Source organism: Camponotus vicinus, unplaced genomic scaffold (assembly GCF_025532165.1).
Source record: "Camponotus vicinus isolate PSW18456_S1 unplaced genomic scaffold, iyCamVici1.0 SCAF_14, whole genome shotgun sequence".
In the NCBI taxonomy this organism is placed as follows: Eukaryota; Metazoa; Arthropoda; class Insecta; order Hymenoptera; family Formicidae; genus Camponotus; species Camponotus vicinus.
In genome coordinates, this window is record NW_028141950.1 from 3,157,396 (window position 1) to 3,177,960 (window position 20,565).

A 20,565-nucleotide genomic window follows, 5' to 3' on the forward strand; every position below is an offset into this window, starting at 1 on the left:
CACAATACGTTTCTAGATCGTATTTATTCACTGAACCTTTGAATTAATGAAGTGTAGTTAATTAATAAAGTTAGAATATTTGATCATATCCAACCTTTCTCGTGAAAATTTGTCGAAAAGATTAAATTTTTTTCATTGTATATTAATAATATCGATATTTTGATTTTGAAAATGATTCCTTTTACAGGAAAATAATATTTTAAATCAATACTTTAAATAAAATAAATCGGATTATATTTTCAAATAGTTCCATAATCATTTTTATTTATTTTTTGTCAGATAAGCAGAAAAATGTTATTTGGAAATGTTGTTTCCTTTAATTGGAATAGGATTATTCAATTGTTTGCCTTTTAAGATATCAAACGTTGAATATTAAGACGTCCTTGACCTGGCAACAGCTATAAATATAGAACTTAGACATAGCATATAGACATAAATATAGACTTAGATACAGCATTTTTGTTTGAGAGCAAAATTTTGTTTGAACTTGTAAGTTAATATAAGTTTAATTATATTAAGAAAATATGTAGAATTTCTATATATTTAAAAAAAATAATAACACAAGTAAACTGTTAAAATTTGATTATAATTATATTTTCTGTAATCGCGGTTGCGATTACAACAATAAATAACAACATATACGATTGAGTTTCCAGAATATTAATATGCAATATATGTATAAATATATTTTATACATACAAAACTTTATAGAATAGAACTATATAGAATTTTACAAACTTCTATTATACACACAAATATAACTCGAAACTACATTTTAATAAATGATGTAAATTATACATTATTATTTATATTATACATATGATAAAACAACGTGATACAAACATAAAACTTATCAACCTTGTTAATATAATATATAATGCACTTGATATATAAATAGCATTTCTATAGACAATAAAGCAGACTTAAACAATAAAATATACTAACAACGTTCTTTTGCACAATTTTTTTGAATAATTACTTCGTGAACTCGACATCTTGTCTTGTTATCATGTTGTTTTCGATGTCAATCATTTTTAATGACGTAACTTAATCGACTTATTTATAAGATTAATGACATATGCAAAATTTGCATATAGCGAAGTACAATCTTTATTTCTTATCTGACATTCTATTATCGTTTTGTTGCAATTGTAAGATAATGATTATATCCATACTAATTATTTCATTTTATTCTGGCTGAAATAGAAGATGGCAATAGACAAATCTGTGGATTATAGACAGAAGTTGTACAAATCGAGATTTTACTGCTCTTCTGTATTAGCCTTATATTGCATCGAACCTTCGTGTGCTCTAATAAATAAAAAGTCTACAATACGTTAAATAAGGAAAAAGAGAGAGAAGAAGAGAGAGAGAGAGAGAGAGAGAGAGAAAGACGATTAGAAACGATAAGAGAAATTATCAAAATTAAATTCAAGGATGGCAACTTCGCAAGTCATCTATGGATTTTGATAGAATTAAATCAAAGCGGTAAATTACTAATGTAAGTAACCTATGCGTGTATGCCTTATACATTATTAATATTGATATTAATATCTCGATTTTGAAATAAATTAGTTTTAAATATATAGAAACAACCGTTATTTTAAATCAATGCTTTCAATCATAGATTTGAAATGGCTTCATAATTATATTTACAATCTCTAAATATAAATAAAAATGTAGCATTTAGTCTTTGATTAAAATGGAATTATTCATTTATCTGCTTCTTAGCATATGAAATACTAATTTAATTTGTCCTTGAGCTGAAAAATATATAAACGGCTGTAAATATAGTCTTCAGATTATTACTATCAAGACGCGCAGATTTGTTGTACTGACTTATTCGTTCGCTTAACGAGATGTGTAATTCTATTTGAATCATTTCGATTATGTTTCGATCAATCATCGCATGAGAGAATATCTATTAGGTAATCTTTATAATATTTGTATAAAATAAAACTTTGTAACATTCTATTGCAAAATCACAAAAATATGAATATATTTAATGTAAGTATATGAATATAATTAGTGTAAACGCGTTTTAACACAGAGATTCTTTCAAATATCATAAATTATTAATTCTATTTGATTGTTATAATCATATTAAGTTATTATAACATATATTATAATATTTCATATTATTATCTTATTAAATGTATATTATATTAATTTTGTAGAAATTTTTGATACAATAATTGGATACAAAAAATTGATACCCAATAATTAAAATAAATAAGAAAAAACATAAACACGCTATTTAATTAATCGCGATAATTATATAATTTACATATTATATGCGGCATTTACATTTATATTATAATATGATGATGATTTTGAAAAAAAAAGCAGAAAAAGTTTTGAATTTAATCCTTTGTTTATGACAGAGTTTGCAAATACTTAATTAAATAGCTCCTGTTTATTACAAAGTAACTCTGTATCATTGAATGTAAGCGGACGTTAAGATATGATCGTTTACAAATATTTCTTTATAGTTATAGAATAAAATTATAACAATGCTAAAAACATTTTATGATAAATCTTTGATATAAGAAATGCAAGAATAACACACACACACACACACACACGCGCGCGCGCGCGCACACACACTCTCTCTCTCTCTCTCTCTTACTCTAATTATAATATATTAATTATATTAATTATAATAATATTAATTACTGTAAAGATTTTGCAATAGAATCTAATGAAATTTTATCTTATACACTAAATAGAGAAACTATTGCAAGCAATGTCCGATTAGCAACTTTTTTTTAATTCACAAATTTAGCACATAAACAATGTTTTTTCCCATTACAATGAACAAATATATCAGATTTTTTAATAAAAATTATTAATTATAAAGAAATATAAGATAAATGCATTACAATGATCGTTCTCTCACTCTCTCTCTCATCTTTCTTTCTTTAGAATTAACAATATTAAGGATATCAAGATAATTGTCAATAATATTGAAAATCAAACATCGTTTATTTTATGCGTGCGATCCAAGAATAATAAAATAATAAACCAAAGAGGGTTAAACTTAATTAGACGGTCTAGAATATCAGGACAGTTAAGAAACGATGTTCATTACTATATTAGTATTATCTATATTTATTTTATTGGTATATAATTATTACGTGCATCATGGAAAAAGCGGACGACTCTATAATCTTATACCGGGACCACCGGGTTTTCCAATTGTTGGCAATTTGATCCAATGCTATGTTTCACCAGGTAATTACAAAATTTATAATCTACTTACATTAATTGATAAACGATCTGTCATTTACAAGCAAAAGTTAAATTCATAAATCCTCTATTCTATAGAACATTATACTTATCAAGATTATTGCATGTAGATTACTTATATGAGCACTTCTCTTTGCAATAACTATCCATAATTAAAAATCCATTTTCTTTATTATTATTTATCTGTTTGCAACGTATTTGAATAAAGGTGCACTAATTAAAAATAAAATTAATCCTTAAAATATTTGTGTATTGATATTTATAATGTAACTCTCAGAGGAACAATGGAACATCTGCTGCAAAATACTTGATCAGTACTATCCCACTTTTAAACTCTGGGGTTTCTTCACATTTATTATAAGTATCCGTCATCCAGATGATTTGGAGGTACTAGAAGAAATTAAATTGTTCGTAGACATTACGATTAACTAAATTTAGAAATCTTTCGATTCACAGCAAGGTATCTGCTCATCAAAAACATTTCTTATAAATATAAAGAAACAAATCGATAATCCATCGAAATTAAGATCAAAATAATTCAGCTCAAAATACAGAGATACAATTAATAAATATATTATTTTTGTATGTAAAATTAAAAGATATAATAAATAGATAGTATATATTTCTTTCTGTTTGCGGTGATTTCAGATAATTCTAAGCAGCAATAAACACATCGAGAAAGGTCGTATTTATAATTTATTACATCCTTGGTTAAACACAGGTCTCCTCACTAGCACAGGTAATAATATGACGTTAATATATGAGTATATACCTTTTTACAATTATACTTTTTTACAATTTGTGATCGATCTGTTTCCATCACAGAAAATCAAATAAAATGTTACAATTAGACTTGAATATTATCTTAAACGGTGAATTTATACAACTTATTATTGTGTATAAACTAGTAGATTTAAAGGAAATTTGGGTGTGATTATATTGAGAGATAATTTCGCCAAGATGCATGTATTCTCAAATAAATAGAAGTAATAGAGAGGTTATTTAAATCAAATTTTAGTTAAATCAAACACTATTATGTAATGGACTTATATGTATATATTAATATTAATTATATATTAATATATTAATATTAATTTATTTCTATCTGCTATTTCTATTCTATTCCGTTTTTGTTTCTGCTCTTTCTACTCTCTCTAATTTGTAAAGAATTAATTACAAAATAATAATTAAATATAAAAAAAATCCACGTTATACTTGCAGTTCCTCTTATCGTAAAAATTCCATAAGAAGAAGTTTAAAAAATTATAAAACAATTTTGTGATATATAAGAAAAATTAACGTACTAATATATTAATGTGTTATTTAAGGATTCATCAATAAACATTAAATTAAAAGAGATAGTTTAATAAAGACATCTTATATAGAATATTATTTGTATTTTATTGCATAAATTTGCTTTTTTGTTTTAGGCGCTAAGTGGCAAGCAAGAAGAAAGATACTAACACCTACATTTCATTTTAATATATTGAATCGATTTGTTGATATTTTGATCAAAGAGGGCGATTGCATGACAAAATCTTTGAAAGATGTCGGAGGGACAGTTGTAAAAGATTTACTACCATTTGTCAGTGAACATACTCTAAACGCGATATGCGGTAAGACTCCTGTAAAATTCTCATTGTATGTTATATGTATATGGGAATTTTATTTTAAATGATTATTTTTTAAGGTAAGGAGATAATTTTTATGTAATATATCGATTTAATCGCGATAGATAATATTCGGTTTTTTTGTACTCAAAGCTATCCATTAAATATTCTGTAATAATTTTTAACTGTTATTTCAATCGTTTATAATAAATGCATTTGTAGAAACTGCTATGGGCGTTTCTCTACCAAAACTCGGCAAATTCCATCAGGAATATCGAAATGCGATACACGATATAATAGAATTGTTGGTTTATAGGTAATTTATATATTAATTGATATACAATAAATCTATATAATAATGTGATGCATCTACGATTTTTTTAAGTTATGATTATTATTATGATATATATATTTTGAAAATTGGTCAATTAATGAATAGTCATAAGAAGATAAACAATTAATATAAGACACCAATTCGTTTAAGCGGACAAATTACAATAAAAATATACTCTCCGTGCTCCACTATATGTTTCACATTATAAGATAAATATTATTCGCAGTTTGCAAAATGTTAAAATGTTATAAGTATTAGAAATATTAGAAATTTGAGAAATGAAGAAAAAATGAATTGTATAATAGAATCTAAGGAGAAATTGTCTTTGATCAAAAAATTTATAGCTAAAACAAAAGTACAATATTTTTAAAAGATTTTTTTTCATAAAACATACATAATTTTCAATTTTTCATCCATTCTCTATATTTTATGACTATTTAAAGATTACTTTGATTTTATGATGCTTTTATAAATAACGTTTTAGGCTTTTACAAAATTATATTATTATTGGAATTATAGCTTTGTTGAATTACGAGCTAAAACTTTATTGAATTATTGAATTATTGAAGCTATTATAGCTTTATTGAATTACAATTATATAACTTTATTGAATTTAGAGTATTCAGGCCTTGGTTCTACAACGATATGTTATTCTCATTGTCGCCACAAGGAAGAAAGCAAAAGAAAATCTTGAAAATATTGCACGGATTTACGGAAAAAGTAATAAAACATCTTAATTTATATACTTCAGATATTTATATTTAAAATTATATTGTTATTAACACAAAGATTATTAAAAATTAAATATTGTACCTATGTAGATTATCGCGGAAAGAAAGCTTTATCACCAACTTACTAACTATCAGTATTTAAAAAATCTTGAAAGTAATGAGGAAACAGAAGATGTCGAAATATTTGGAAGTACGTAAGAGATCAGAGTTTTTAATTTAAGTTTGACAGTGCAATCTAATAATATAAATTATGCTTGTACCATTCATATTAAGCAAATAATGACACGTAGTGGTACAACATATGTTCGCTGCAAAATTAAATCATTTTTATTTGTAAAAGAATTTAAATTTTAAACAAGAATAATATTATGAAATTAATGCAAGATATATGCAAAAGTGAAATTGTTGCTAATATGCTTGGTTTCTAGTTAAAAAAAAGCGGTTAGCCATGTTGGACCTTTTAATAGCGGCATCTCGAGAAAATTCTTTAACTGATTTGGACATCAGAGAGGAAGTCGATACTTTTATGTTTGAAGTACGTATCTGTTATTTTTTTTAATTTTTTGTATACACCACAAGCATATATAACGATATGATGATGATTACAGAGTCATGATACTACATCGATGGCTATAATATTTACTTTATTACTATTAGCTGAACATAAAGATATTCAGGTACTTATTTCTCATTATATTGCGATATATTATTTTTCTTAATGTTCTTTTTTATTCTGAATAGTATGGACACCAAATTTTTGTTGCCATATATATATGTTAGGGACAAAGTCCGCAAGGTGTACAGAGTCGACATTGTCCGGGCGATGTCAGTATTGCATAACGTTCCTAGGCAAAGCCCGCTGAAATGGTTTATTAACTGACATGGCCCGGTTTGGTGTAGGCAAAGTCGACACTGCCTACTCAGCGATAGCAATGTCTATAACTACTATTATATTGCGAACTTCGCCCAGTTCCAAGTGGGCAAAATCGACATTGCTAATTCTTCATGGGCGAAGCTGCGCGTCCGTATTGTGTAGTCCTGATTTCTCAATAAAACATAAAATGAAAATTCAACATAAGGTACAAAATTAATACTCTTCTACACATTCGCTTAGCGTATGAAAATAGCAATTAATCAGTTTTAATTTGCGACTGATTAAGATAAAAAATTTTAATGTTTAGTTTTGACGAGCAATAATATCCTTAAATAACATATTTTATTTAACTATACCTAATATTTACCTAGTATATATTTATTTTATGTAACTGTACCTAAGTATAACGATTGTTTTCATATGCTAGACGAATATGTAGAAGAGTATGAATGTTATGTTGAATTTTTATTTTATGTTAATTTTATATTAATATATATGTTATATTTTTGTTTTAGTCTGCGACTGATTAAGAATTAAGGTCATTGTAATAATTAGGAATATTTGGGCTTTATCATTTATATTTAAATAAATATTTTCAGATTTGTACCTAGTCAATCTATTAAATCATCACTTAATAATTGAGAAATCAGGACTACACAATACGGACTAGCGCAACTTCGCCCATGAAGAATTAGCAATGTCGACTTTGCCCACTTGGAATAGGGCAAAATTTGCAATATAATAGCAGTTATTGACATTGATATAGCCGAATAGGCAGCGTCGACTTTGCCTACATCAAACCGGGCCATGTCAGTTAATAAACCGTTTCAGCGGGCTTTGTCTAAGAACATTACGCAATACTGACATCGCCCGGGCAATGTCGGCTCTGCACACCTTGTGGACTTCGCCCGTAACACACACACACACACACACACACACACACACACACACATATATATTAGTATATATATTTTTAAAGAATTAAAACAGCAGTAAAATAAATATATACAATTGATTTTAATTTCTTAAGAATTTATTTGCCTGCGCACGCATCGAAATCATAATAATTAGAAAAATATTTTAAAATATTATATTTAAAATATTTTAATTATTATCAATAACACAGGAGCGTGTGAGGATTGAGGTTGATAATGTGATGCAAGAGGACGGAGGAAAACTTAATATGAGATCCTTGCAAAATTTATCATATTTAGAAAGATGTATAAAAGAAGCTCTACGTTTGTATCCCAGCGTGATTTTTATATCACGAAATCCTGCAGAGGATATAAAATTAAGTAATTAAACATTAAATTTTTGTATATATTTTTCAAAGTGTTACACTACGAATTATATATCATCGTAAAATAAGATTAATACACATTAGTATTTTAAGAATACAATATTATATTATATTTTATTTTCCTCAAATAACTCTTTATTTTAAATAGAATCTTTTAATTTTATAATATCCTTTTCAGAATCATGTGTCATACCCACTGGGACGATCTTAATTCTTAATATCTACGGAGTTCACAAAGATCCTAAGTTTTGGCCAAATCCAGAAGTATTTGATCCGGATAGATTCTTGCCCGAGAGGATACAGAATCGTCATCCTTATTCCTACTTACCTTTCAGCGCAGGGCCTAGGAATTGTATAGGTAAATTAATCACAATTTTGTTTATTCTCTTTTGTCGATCACTTTTAATAAATTTCGCATTGTAGGTCAACGGTTCGGTCTCCTAAAAATGAAAGCTATGATTGCTCCTTTGATGCACAATTTTTATTTGGAGCCCGTTGAGTATTTAAAGAATATCCGCATGAAAGCAGATATGATAATTCGTCCTTCTCATCCTGTTCATATAAGATTCATCCCAATCAAACAGTCGTTTGAAACTAACGTGGGTGCCACATGAGTGTAAGATGTTGATACATTGCAAAAACAGAAAAAAATCATTATATATATTATATGTATAATATTATGAACAAAATTATATATATATATATATATATATATATATATATATATATAAACATTACATTTAATCGTGAAAGTATACAAATAGTATATCCCATAATTCAGATTTCTAGATATTCAAATTTATTACGCATAAGCGTCTTCTATTGTTATCTGCAATTGCAATGAAAGCGTACATACATATAATGATTTATGAAGTGAATAAAATTAATATTTTTCTACGTTTCATTCAACACGAAGCAATGTAGAAAAAATACATTTTTGTTTGCCAGTAAAATTTTGTTTGAAATTGTAAGTTAATATAAGTTTAATTATATTAAGAAAATGTCTAGTATTTCTATATATTTTTAAAAAATAAAAGCACAATTAAGCTGTGAAAATTTGATTATGATTATATTTTCTGTAATCGCTGTTGTAACAACATATATGATTGAGTTTTCAGAATATTAATATGCAATGTATGTTCAAATATATTTTATACATATAAAACTTTTTTCTATAAACGATACTTAAGTATATAGAATTTTACAAACTCTCCTTATACACACAAATATACTTGAAACTACATTTTAATAAATGATAAATTGTACATTATTAATTATATACTATATATATGATAAAACAACGTGATGCAAACATAAATTTTATCAATCTTGTTAATATAATATATAATGCAGTTTATAAATAAAATTCCACAAAATGTACATTTCTTATTTTCACCATAAAAGAAAGATTTTATCAAAATTTCTAAAATATTTACTTGTCTTATAATAAAATTTTTTCTTTAAAATTTATATTTTAAGAAAATAATATTACTCTCCATGCTGTTATTTGATATAAAAATATGAAAATAATATAATATAATAATGAATTTGATCACGATTTTAATTGAGAAGAACCTGAGATTTTGGACAGGGAATCTTCATTGAGCAAAAGATTCGTCTCTGAAATGCTGTTTATTAAGCAACAAAAAAATAGCTTGAACTTGCAGAGTGATAGGCTTGCATGCGTTTGCGACGATAGTCGACAATTTATCGAGGATATGAAGCGTTTGTTCATATATTTATATGTTTGTTATCATCGAGTCAATTGAGTTTGTCTATGTTTACGTCTTACAACTAAGGATATATTTACACATTCTATCATTGAATCTCAAACCAACATGAAAGATACGCAATGGCATACTGTTATTAACTGGCAAAAAGTGCGGAATCTGGAGCGTCTGACTATTAATATAAAATATATAAAATATATAAAAAGCTAATTCACGTTTAATATCTTTCGGTATTTATATATTTTCTGTCGTGACTTGGCACAGCACAAATATAGTGTAGGGGAGAGTGGGGCTAGTCGTTACAATTTGCAAATAATAATTTTTAAACCGAATATTTTGCACCCTAACTTTCTGAAAGTTATACCGTTGGTTTGGTACAACATTGGAGAATGTTCCAATTTTTTTTCATTCCTATCTAAATATTAACATATGGGATAAATAATTAAATATGGAAGCATGTTTTTTGTAACAACATGCCCCCTAGTGGGGATAGTTGTTACAGTGGGGGGTATAAGTTGTTACATTGGTCAAAGGAGTTAAAAAGAGGAAAATTAACGTTGTATTAATGATTTTATTGTATCACTTACTGAAATGAGTTACATTTCCTATTGTCCTTTCATACTTTGTGTTTCTGTCGTCTAAATATCACTACTGATAATGGATTAATGTCAGTAAAGAACTCATTTTTATTGAAGGTGAAAATAATTTGATAAATTGTAAGTAATTACGAAATGGTAAGCAAATTACAACACAAAAAACAAGAAATATTGCCTGGTATTTCAGTTATATAATTATTAAAGCAATAGGAAAATACCAAAAAAAAAATCAAAATTTCTCTTGTATGTTCTCATTTTCATCTAAAAAGAGAGAAAAAGAAATAATTAAAATTGTATCATTCTTAATTATATAATTATTCAGTAAGAATAATAATTTGAAGGAGAAATATTTGACCATAATTTGCCATCAACTTAAAGAATAGGTACAAATCAAAATTTCAGAAATTTTATGTAAAAATAAATGCAATTGATTTTATTTTTCTTAAAACAGTGAAGAATTTTAAGTTACTTATTATTTTTAATGATACAATCGGATTTGCCAGCTTTATATATTTTAAATTTATCAGCTTTTCTTATGTATATTAATCATTATTATTTTAAAATTTATTTGATAATATGTCCATTGTCGCAAATCACAAGCCGATAACTCTGAAATGGATATATAATTCCCAGATAATTTAGTTTTACTCTATAGTTTATTTTAAAATTTACCTAATTCTCGTTGTTTTATAGCTTCGTCAGCGTTTTTCTAATGGGGTAAGTTGTTACAGTGTAACAATCTACCCCTTCAAAAATGTAACAATTAGCCCCTTCTAGACACTTCAGTATAGGTTATTGAATCTGAGAAAAACAGAAAGTTCTATTGTATCAAATATATCACCAAATTATTTCATAATAATCACAAAATGTAACCATATACATTTTAAACACTAACCTTTTATATATTTTGTTGCACAGCAATCAAATCTTCCGAGAAAATGTAGATCGCCAAGGCTGATTTTACAAAAAGCTTTGTGACGCACTTGTCCGTTAAGCTAGACTAACCTAAACCCGTCAGAACTTGTATAACAACAAGCGTGTTGATCTCCAATAGTCTTCACTGCTCTGCCATATATTGCTTTTTTTTAAAAGTCACTGTATCAACCTACCCGTGTAACAACAAGCCCCACTCTCTCCTATTTGAGGTACTGTTGGAAGCAATGCGCTTGCCAGATATCCTTGAGTTGCAATTTAGTGTCACCTGCGCGCCGAGGAAAAATTTTTATAATGCGTCATAATTTGTATATTGTTAACATCGCGCTGAAGAGGGATCAAAAGATGATCCGAAACATTCGTTTGTAATTATTTTTATTTTTTTTAAATAAACGAATAATCAGAAAGAAGCAAGTTGTTTCTTTCCTGCGCTCCAACTACCGCGCTGTGGCTCTTATTTGTCTCTCTCAATTTCAGTTTAATTTTTATTAATTATTATTTGAGTTTAATTTCAAATTATTTAATTATAACATTTTTAATATTTCAAAATCAAATATTAAATCGGAAGAATACAATTTTATAGTGCTCATATTTCTCTATTTATTCTCTATTTTTCTTCTTTATTTTATAGACAAAAAAGCAGACTTAGGCAAAAAAATATACTAACAACGTTTTTTTGCACAATTTGTTTGAATAATTCCTTCGTGAACTCGACATCTTTTCTTATCATGTTGTATTCGATGCCAGTCATTTTTAATGACGTAACTTAATCGACTTATTTATTAGATTAATGACATATGCAAAATTTGCATATAGCGAAGTACAATCTTTATTTCTTATCTAATATTCTATTATCGTTTTGTTGCAATTGTAAGATAATGATTATATCCATACTAATTATTTCATTTTATTCTGGCTGAAATAGAAGATGGCAATAGACAAATCTGTGGATTATAGACAGAAGTTGTACAAATCGAGATTTTACTGCTCTTCTGTATTAGCCTTATATTGCATCGAACCTTCGTGTGCTCTAATAAATAAAAAGTCTACAATACGTTAAATAAGGAAAAAGAGAGAGAAGAAGAGAGAGAGAGAGAGAGAGAGAGAGAGAGAGAAAGACGATTAGAAACGATAAGAGAAATTATCAAAATTAAGTTCAAGGATGGCAACTTCGCAAGTCATCTATGGATTTTGATAGAATTAAATCAAAGCGGTAAATTACTAATGTAAGTAACCTATGCGTGTATGCCTTATACATTATTAATATTGATATTAATATCTCGATTTTGAAATAAATTAGTTTTAAATATATAAAAACAACCGTTATTTTAAATCAATGCTTTCAATCATAGATTTGAAATGGTTTCATAATTATATTTACAATCTCTAAATATAAATAAAAATGTAGCATTTAGTCTTTGATTAAAATGGAATTATTCATTTATCTGCTTCTTAGCATATGAAATACTAATGTTTAATCTGTCCTTGAGCTGAAAAATATATAAACGGCTGTAAATATAGTCTTCAGATTATTACTATCAAGACGCGCAGATTTGTTGTACTGACTTATTCGTTCGCTTAACGAGATGTGTAATTCTATTTGAATCATTTCGATTGTGTTTCGATCAATCATCGCATGAGAGAATATCTATCAGGTAATCTTTATAATATTTGTATAAAATAAAACTTTGTAACATTCTATTGCAAAATCTCAAATATGAATATATTTAATGTAAGTATATGAACATAATTAGTGTAAACGCGTTTTAACACAGAGATTCTTTCAAATATCATAAATTATTAATTCTATTTGATTGTTATAATCATATTAAGTTATTATAACATATATTATAATATTTCATATTATTATCTTATTAAATGTATATTATATTAATTTTGTAGGAATTTTTGATACAATAATTGGATACAAAAAATTGATACCCAATAATTAAAATAAATAAGAAAAAACATAAACACGCTATTTAATCAATCGCGATAATTATATAATTTACATATTATATGCGACATTTACATTCATATTATAATATGATGATGATTTTGAATAAAAAGCAGAAAAAGTTATCAATATAAACCTTTGTTTATGACAGAGTTTGCAAATACTTAATTAAATAGCTCCTGTTTATTACAAAGTAACTCTGTATCATTGAATGTAAGCGGACGTTAAGATATGATCGTTTACAAATATTTCTTTACAGTTATAGAATAAAATTATAACAATGCTAAAAACATTTTATGATAAATCTTTGATATAAGAAATGCAAGAATAACACACACACACACACTCTCTCTCTCTCTCTTACTCTAATTATAATATATTAATTATATTAATTATAATAATATTAATTACTGTAAAGATTTTGCAATAGAATCTAATGAAATTTTATCTTATACACTAAATAGAGAAACTATTGCAAGCAATGTCCGATTAGCAACTTTTTTTTAATTCACAAATTTAGCACATAAACAATGTTTTTTCCCATTACAATGAACAAATATATCAGATTTTTTAATAAAAATTATTAATTATAAAGAAATATAAGATAAATGCATTACAATGATCGTTCTCTCACTCTCTCTCTCATCTTTCTTTCTTTAGAATTAACAATATTAAGGATATCAAGATAATTGTCAATAATATTAAAAATCAAACATCGTTTATTTTATGCGTGCGATCCAAGAATAATAAAATAATAAACCAAAGAGGGTTAAACTTAATTAGACGGTCTAGAATATCAGGACAGTTAAGAAACGATGTTCATTACTATATTAGTATTATCTATATTTATTTTATTGGTATATAATTATTACGTGCATCATGGAAAAAGCGGACGACTCTATAATCTTATACCGGGACCACCGGGTTTTCCAATTGTTGGCAATTTGATCCAATGCTATGTTTCACCAGGTAATTACAAAATTTATAATCTACTTACATTAATTGATAAACGATCTGTCATTTACAAGCAAAAGTTAAATTCATAAATCTTCTATTCTATAGAATATTATATTTATCAAGATTATTGCATGTAGATTACTTATATGAGCACTTCTCTTTGCAATAACTATCCATAATTAAAAATCCATTTTCTTTATTATTATTTATCTGTTTGCAACGTATTTGAATAAAGGTGCACTAATATTAAAAATAAAATTAATCCTTAAAATATTTGTGTATTGATATTTATAATGTAACTCTCAGAGGAACAATGGAACATCTGCTGCAAAATACTTGATCAGTACTATCCCACTTTTAAACTCTGGGGTTTCTTCACATTTATTATAAGTATCCGTCATCCAGATGATTTGGAGGTACTAGAAGAAATTAAATTGTTCGTAGACATTACGATTAGCTAAATTTAGAAATCTTGCGATTCACAGCAAGATATTTGCTCATTAAAAACATTTCTTAAAAAAATGAAAAGACAAATCGATAATCCACCGAAATTAAGATCAAAATATAGAGAATACAATTAATAAGTATATTATTTTTGTGTCTAAAATTAAAAGATATAATAAATAAATAGTATATATTTCTTTCTGTTTGCGGTGATTTCAGATAATTCTAAGCAGCAATAAGCACATCGAGAAAGGTCGTATTTATAATATAATGCAACCTTGGTTAAACACGGGTCTCCTTACTAGCACAGGTAATAATAAATATGACATAAATATCTAAGTATATACTTTGTTATTGCAATTTGTGATCGACCTGTTTCCATAAAAATAATATGTTACAATTACACTTGAATATTATCTTAAACGGTGAATTTATACAACTTCTTTATTGTATAAACTAATAGATTTAAAGGAAATTTGCAGGTGTGATTATATTGAGAGACAATTTCGCCAAGATGCATGTATTCTCAAATAAATAGAAGTAATAGAGAGGTATTTTAGTTAAATCAAACACTATCACGTAATGGACTTACATATATATATATATTAATATGAATTATATATTAATATATTAATATCAATTTATTTCTATCTGCTATTTCTATTCTATTCCGTTTCTGTTCCTGCCCTTTCTAATCTCTCTAATTTATAAAGAATTAATTACAAAATAATAATTAAATCCACGTTGATACTTGTAGTTCCTCTTATCGTAATCGTTATCGTAAAAATTCCATAAGAAGTTTAAAAAATTATAAAACAATTTTGTGATATATAAGAAAAATTAATGTACTATATTAATGTGTTATTTAAGGATTCATCAATAAACATTAAATTAAGAGAGATAGTTTAATAAAGACATCTTATATAGAATATTATTTGTATTTTATTGCATAAATTTGCTTTTTTGTTTTAGGCGCTAAGTGGCAAGCAAGAAGAAAGATACTAACACCTACATTTCATTTTAATATATTAAATCGGTTTGTTGATGTTTTGATCAAAGAGGGCGATTGCATGACAAAATCTTTGAAAGATGTCGGAGGGACAGTTATATTGAATTTATTACCATTTGTCAGTGAACATACTCTAAACGCGTTATGCGGTAAGGCTCCTGTAAAATTCTCACGGTATGTTATATGTATATGGGAATTTTATTTTGATTAAATGCATTTGTAGAAACTGCTATGGGCGTTTCCCTACCGAAACTCGGCAAATTCCATCAGGAATATCAAAATGCGATGCACGATATAATAGAATTGATAGTTTATAGGTAATTTATATATTTTATATAGTTGATATATAATAAATCTATATAATGGGGTAATGTATCTACGATTTTTTAAATTATGATTTATTATCATGATATATATATATATTGAAAATAGATCAATTAATGAGTAGTTATAAGAAGATAAACAATTAATATAAGACACCAATTCGTTTAAGCGGACAAGTTGCAATAAAAATATACTCTTCGTGCCCCACTATATGTTTCATTATAAGATAAATATTATTTGCAGTTTTTAAAATGTTAAAATGTTATAAGAATTAGAAATATTAGAATCTTGAGAAATAAAGAAAAAATGAATTTTATAATAGAATCTATGGAGAAATTATCTTTGATTAAAAAAATCTATAGCTGAAACAAAAGTACAATGTTTTTAGAAGATTCTTTTCTATAACATAATTTTTAATTTTTCATCTATTCTCTATAATTTATGATTATTTAAAGATTACTTTGATTTTATGATGCTTTTACAAATAACATTTTAGGCTTTTACAAAATTATATTATTATTGGAATTATAGCTTTGTTGAATTACGAGTTATATAGCTTCATATAACTTTATTGAATTAGTGAAGCTATTATAGCGTTATTGAATTACAATTATATAACTTTATTGAATTTAGAATGTTCAGGCCTTGGTTCTATAACGATATGTTATTCTCATTGTCGTCAAAAGGAAGAAAGCAAAAGAAAGTCTTGAAAATATTGCACGGATTTACGGAAAAAGTATGTAATATAACATCTTAATTTATATACTTCATACTTCATTTATATATAAAATTATATTGTTATTAATATAAAGATGATTAAAAATTAAATATTATATCTATGTAGATTATCGCGGAAAGAAAGCTTTATCACCAACGTACTAACTATCAGTATTTAAAAAATCTTGAAAGTAATGAGGAAACAGAAGATGTCGAAATATTTGGAAGTACGTAAGAGATCAGAGCTTTTAATTTAAGTTTGACAGTGCAATCTAATATTATATCTAATATTATGCTTGTACCATTTATATTAAACATATAATCACACATAGTGGTTCGCTGCAAAATTAAATCATTATTATTTGTAATAAAATTTAAATTTTAAACAAGAATAATATTATGAAATTAACGCAATATGCAAAAGTGAAATTGTTACTAATATGCTTGGTTTCTAGTTAAAAAAAAGCGGTTAGCCATGTTGGACCTTTTAATAGCGGTATCTCGAGAAAATTCTTTAACTGATTTGGACATCAGAGAAGAAGTCGATACATTTATGTTTGAGGTACGTATCTGTTATTTTTTTAAAATTTTCTTTAATTTTTTGTATACACCATAAGCATATATAACGATTTGACGATATGATGATGATTACAGGGTCATGATACTACAACGATGGCTATAATATTTACTTTATTACTATTAGCTGAACATAAAGATATCCAGGTACTTATTTCTCATTATATTGCGATATATTATTTAAATTTACGATTTTTATTCAAAATAGTATGGTCATCAAGTTTTTGTTGCGATTTATATATATATTAGTATATATATTTCTAAAGAATTAAAACAGCTGTAAAATAAATATAAACAATTTATTTTAATTTCTTAAGAATTTATTTGCCTGCGCACGCATCGAAATCATAATAATTAGAAAAATATTTTAATTATTATCAATAACACAGGAGCGAGTGAGGATTGAGGTTGATAATGTGATGCAAGAGGATGGAGGAAAACTTAATATGAGATCGTTGCAAAATTTATCATGTTTAGAAAGATGTATAAAAGAAGCTCTACGTTTGTATCCCAGTGTGTTTGTAGTATCACGAAACCCTGCAGAGGATATAAAATTAAGTAATTAATTATTAGATTTTTGTATATATTGTATATATTTTTCAACGTGTTACACTACGAAGTATATATCATCGTATGTGAAATAAGATTAATACACATTAGTATTTTAAGAATACAATATTATATTGTATTTTATTTTTCTCAAAATAACTCTTATTTTCATAAATTTTAGAATCTTTTAATTTTACAATATCCTTTTCAGAATCATGTGTCATACCCACTGGGACGATCTTAATTCTTAATATCTACGGAGTTCACAAAGATCCTAATTTTTGGCCAAATCCAGAAGTATTTGATCCGGATAGATTCTTGCCCGAGAGGATACAGAATCGTCATCCTTATTCCTACTTACCTTTCAGCGCGGGGCCGAGGAATTGTATAGGTAAATTAACAACAATTTTGTTTGTCCTTGTTTGTCGATCATTTTTAAGAAATTTCACATTGTAGGTCAACGGTTCGGTCTGTTAAAAATGAAAGCTATAATTGCTCCTTTGGTGCACAATTTTTATTTGGAGCCCGTTGAGTATTTAAAGAATATCCGCTTGAAAGCAGATATGATAATTCGTCCTTCTCATCCGGTTCATTTAAGATTCATCCCAATCAAACAGTCGTTTGAAACTAACGTGGGTGCCACATGAGTGTAAGATGTTGACACATTGCAAAAACAGAAAAAATCATTATATATATTATATGTATAATATTATGAACAAAATTATATATATATATATATATATATATATATATATATATATATATATAAACATTACATTTAATCGTGAAAGTATACGAATAGTATATCCCATAATTCAGATTTCTAGATATTCAAATTTATTACGCATAAGCGTCTTGTATTGTTATCTGCAATTGCAATGAAAGCGTACATACATATAATGATTTATGAAGTGAATAAAATTAATATTTTTCTACGTTTCATTCAACACGAAGCAATGTAGAAAAAACACATTTTTGTTTGCCAGTAAAATTTTGTTTGAATTATAAATAAAATTCCACATAATGTACACATTTCCTATTTTCACCATAAAAGAATGATTTTATCGAAATTTCTAAAATATGTACTTCTTATAATAAAAATTTTTCTTTAAAATTTATATTTTAAGAAAACAATATTACTCTCCATGCTGTTATTTGATAAAAAATATATGAAAATAACATAATTTAATAATGAATTTGATTACAATTTTAATTGGGAAGAACCTGAGATTTTGGACAAGGAACCTTCATTGGACAAAAGATTCGTTTCTGAAATGCTGTTTATTAAGCGACAAAAAAATAGCTTGAACTTGCAGAGTGATACAAAAGGCTTGCATGCATTTGCGAAGATAGTCGATAATTTATCGCGGATATGAAGCATTCGTTCATATATTTATATGTCTGTTATCATCGAGTCAATCGAGTTTGTCTATGTTTACGTCCTACAACTAAGGATATATTTACACATTCTATCATTGAATCTCAAACCAACATGACAGACACGCAACGGCATACCGTTATTAACAGGCAAAAAGTGCGGAATCTGGAGCGTCTGACTATTAATTTATATATAAAAAGCTAATTCACGTGTAATATCTTTCGGTATTTATATTTTCTGTTGTGACTTGGCACAGCACAAATATAGTGTATTTGAGGGACTGTTGGAAGCAATGCGCTTACCAGATATCATTGAGTTGCAATGTAGCGTCACCTGCGCGCCGAGGAAAAATTTTTATAATGCGTCATAATTTGTATATTGTTAACATCGCGCTGAAGAAGGATAAAAAAATAATCCGAAACGTTTGTTTGTTATTAATGTAATTATTTTTATTTTTTTGAAATAAACGAATCAGAAAGATCAGAACGATCAGAAAGAAGCAAGTATTATTTCTTTCCTGCGCTCCAACTACCGCGCTGTGGCTCTTATTTGTCAATTTTAGTTTAATTTTTATTAATTATTATTTGAGCTAAATTTCAAATTATTTAATTATAACATTTTTAATATTTCAAAATCAAATATTAAACCAGAAGAGTACAATTTTATAGTGCCCATATCTCTCTATTTATCCTTCATAAACGCAATTTTCAAAAGAGATGATAATTTTCAAAAGAGATTTTTATAGACAAAAAAAGCAGACTTATGCAATAAAATATAGGGGGAGTTCCCCTAGTAGCGGACACTTAAAGTTTTTCGTAGATAAATTAAAAAAATGTATTTTATTTCTTTTATATTTTGCATTAATTATTAGTTAACAATATTAGAAATGAGAATAAATGAACGGAATAATCAACTTTTCTATAATATAATATTTAAATCAGTGTCAAACTTTGGTATAAAATTTTGTACGATCTTGAAGTGGCGCCTAGTACCGGACATGGTTAAAATAGATCCCCTAAATACTGTATAACTTCAAAATAATTTATAATGATCACAAATATAATTATCAGAACACTCAGGGATATCAGCATATGCCTCGTGAGCCCATTCCTAGCAGTTGGAGCATTGAATTCAATCTTTTTCATTGCTCTCTAGGCAAACTACACAGGTAGTATCATCGTTTGTATGTTTAGATGTTAGTGTTCTAGTTTTCTTTATCTTCTTTGATCGATTCGTCTTTTTAAACTTATTTCTTCACAGACATGCAATACTGACATTTTTAGTGTCAAGGTTAGAA

General features: G+C 26.6%; 3 protein-coding genes and 1 long non-coding RNA gene across 6 annotated transcripts in view; 2 read left to right on the forward strand and 2 right to left on the reverse strand.

Moving 5' to 3' along the window:
* The window catches only part of LOC145964967 (sex-lethal homolog), a 92,262-nt gene that overhangs the window by 4,792 nt on the left and 66,905 nt on the right, over positions 1-20,565 (reverse strand). The gene's annotated exons all lie outside the window — the stretch shown is intronic.
* On the forward strand, positions 1,799-9,056 carry LOC145964964 (cytochrome P450 4C1-like). Of its 2 annotated transcripts, XM_083088130.1 has the most exons (13): positions 1,799-1,928; positions 2,926-3,234; positions 3,527-3,636; positions 3,898-3,988; positions 4,680-4,865; positions 5,082-5,175; positions 5,811-5,913; positions 6,015-6,114; positions 6,353-6,459; positions 6,533-6,601; positions 7,925-8,093; positions 8,277-8,456; positions 8,522-9,056. In XM_083088130.1, exons 2-13 carry the CDS (start codon positions 3,081-3,083, stop codon positions 8,710-8,712), a joined length of 1,554 nt encoding a protein of 517 aa, XP_082944256.1. In that variant the 5' UTR covers positions 1,799-1,928; positions 2,926-3,080; the 3' UTR covers positions 8,713-9,056. The 2 variants fall into 2 exon arrangements, with proteins under 2 accessions (XP_082944256.1, XP_082944257.1); XM_083088131.1 differs by lacking the exons at positions 1,799-1,928; positions 3,527-3,636 and having other exon boundaries at positions 3,090-3,234.
* Positions 9,965-11,559, reverse strand: LOC145964976 (uncharacterized). Its single transcript, XR_014436576.1, has 3 exons — positions 11,320-11,559; positions 11,097-11,225; positions 9,965-10,685 (listed from the first exon to the last, which is right to left on the reverse strand). It is a non-coding gene; the product is annotated as an uncharacterized LOC145964976 (long non-coding RNA).
* LOC145964963 (cytochrome P450 4C1-like) lies at positions 12,879-19,754 on the forward strand. 2 transcript variants are annotated; one of them, XM_083088128.1, is made up of 13 exons: positions 12,879-13,012; positions 13,975-14,283; positions 14,578-14,687; positions 14,935-15,025; positions 15,688-15,873; positions 15,948-16,041; positions 16,682-16,784; positions 16,893-16,992; positions 17,221-17,327; positions 17,420-17,488; positions 17,731-17,899; positions 18,102-18,281; positions 18,347-19,754. In XM_083088128.1, the coding sequence occupies exons 2-13, from the start codon at positions 14,130-14,132 to the stop codon at positions 18,535-18,537; spliced, it is 1,554 nt and encodes a 517-aa protein (XP_082944254.1). In that variant the 5' UTR covers positions 12,879-13,012; positions 13,975-14,129; the 3' UTR covers positions 18,538-19,754. The 2 variants fall into 2 exon arrangements, with proteins under 2 accessions (XP_082944254.1, XP_082944255.1); XM_083088129.1 differs by lacking the exons at positions 12,879-13,012; positions 14,578-14,687 and having other exon boundaries at positions 14,139-14,283.

Bases quoted from the DNA above. Each gene is read 5' to 3' on its own strand.
- LOC145964964 (XM_083088130.1), top strand. From the start codon at position 3,081: ATGTTCATTACTATATTAGTATTATCTATATTTATTTTATTGGTATAT. The intron at 6,602-7,924 runs GTACTTATTTCT...TCAATAACACAG, and splicing joins CTGAACATAAAGATATTCAG to GAGCGTGTGAGGATTGAGGT. The intron at 8,094-8,276 runs GTAATTAAACAT...TATCCTTTTCAG, and splicing joins TGCAGAGGATATAAAATTAA to AATCATGTGTCATACCCACT.
- LOC145964963 (XM_083088128.1), top strand. From the start codon at position 14,130: ATGTTCATTACTATATTAGTATTATCTATATTTATTTTATTGGTATAT. The intron at 16,042-16,681 runs GTAATTTATATA...TATTGAATTTAG, and splicing joins ATAGAATTGATAGTTTATAG to AATGTTCAGGCCTTGGTTCT. The intron at 16,785-16,892 runs GTATGTAATATA...ATATCTATGTAG, and splicing joins TGCACGGATTTACGGAAAAA to ATTATCGCGGAAAGAAAGCT.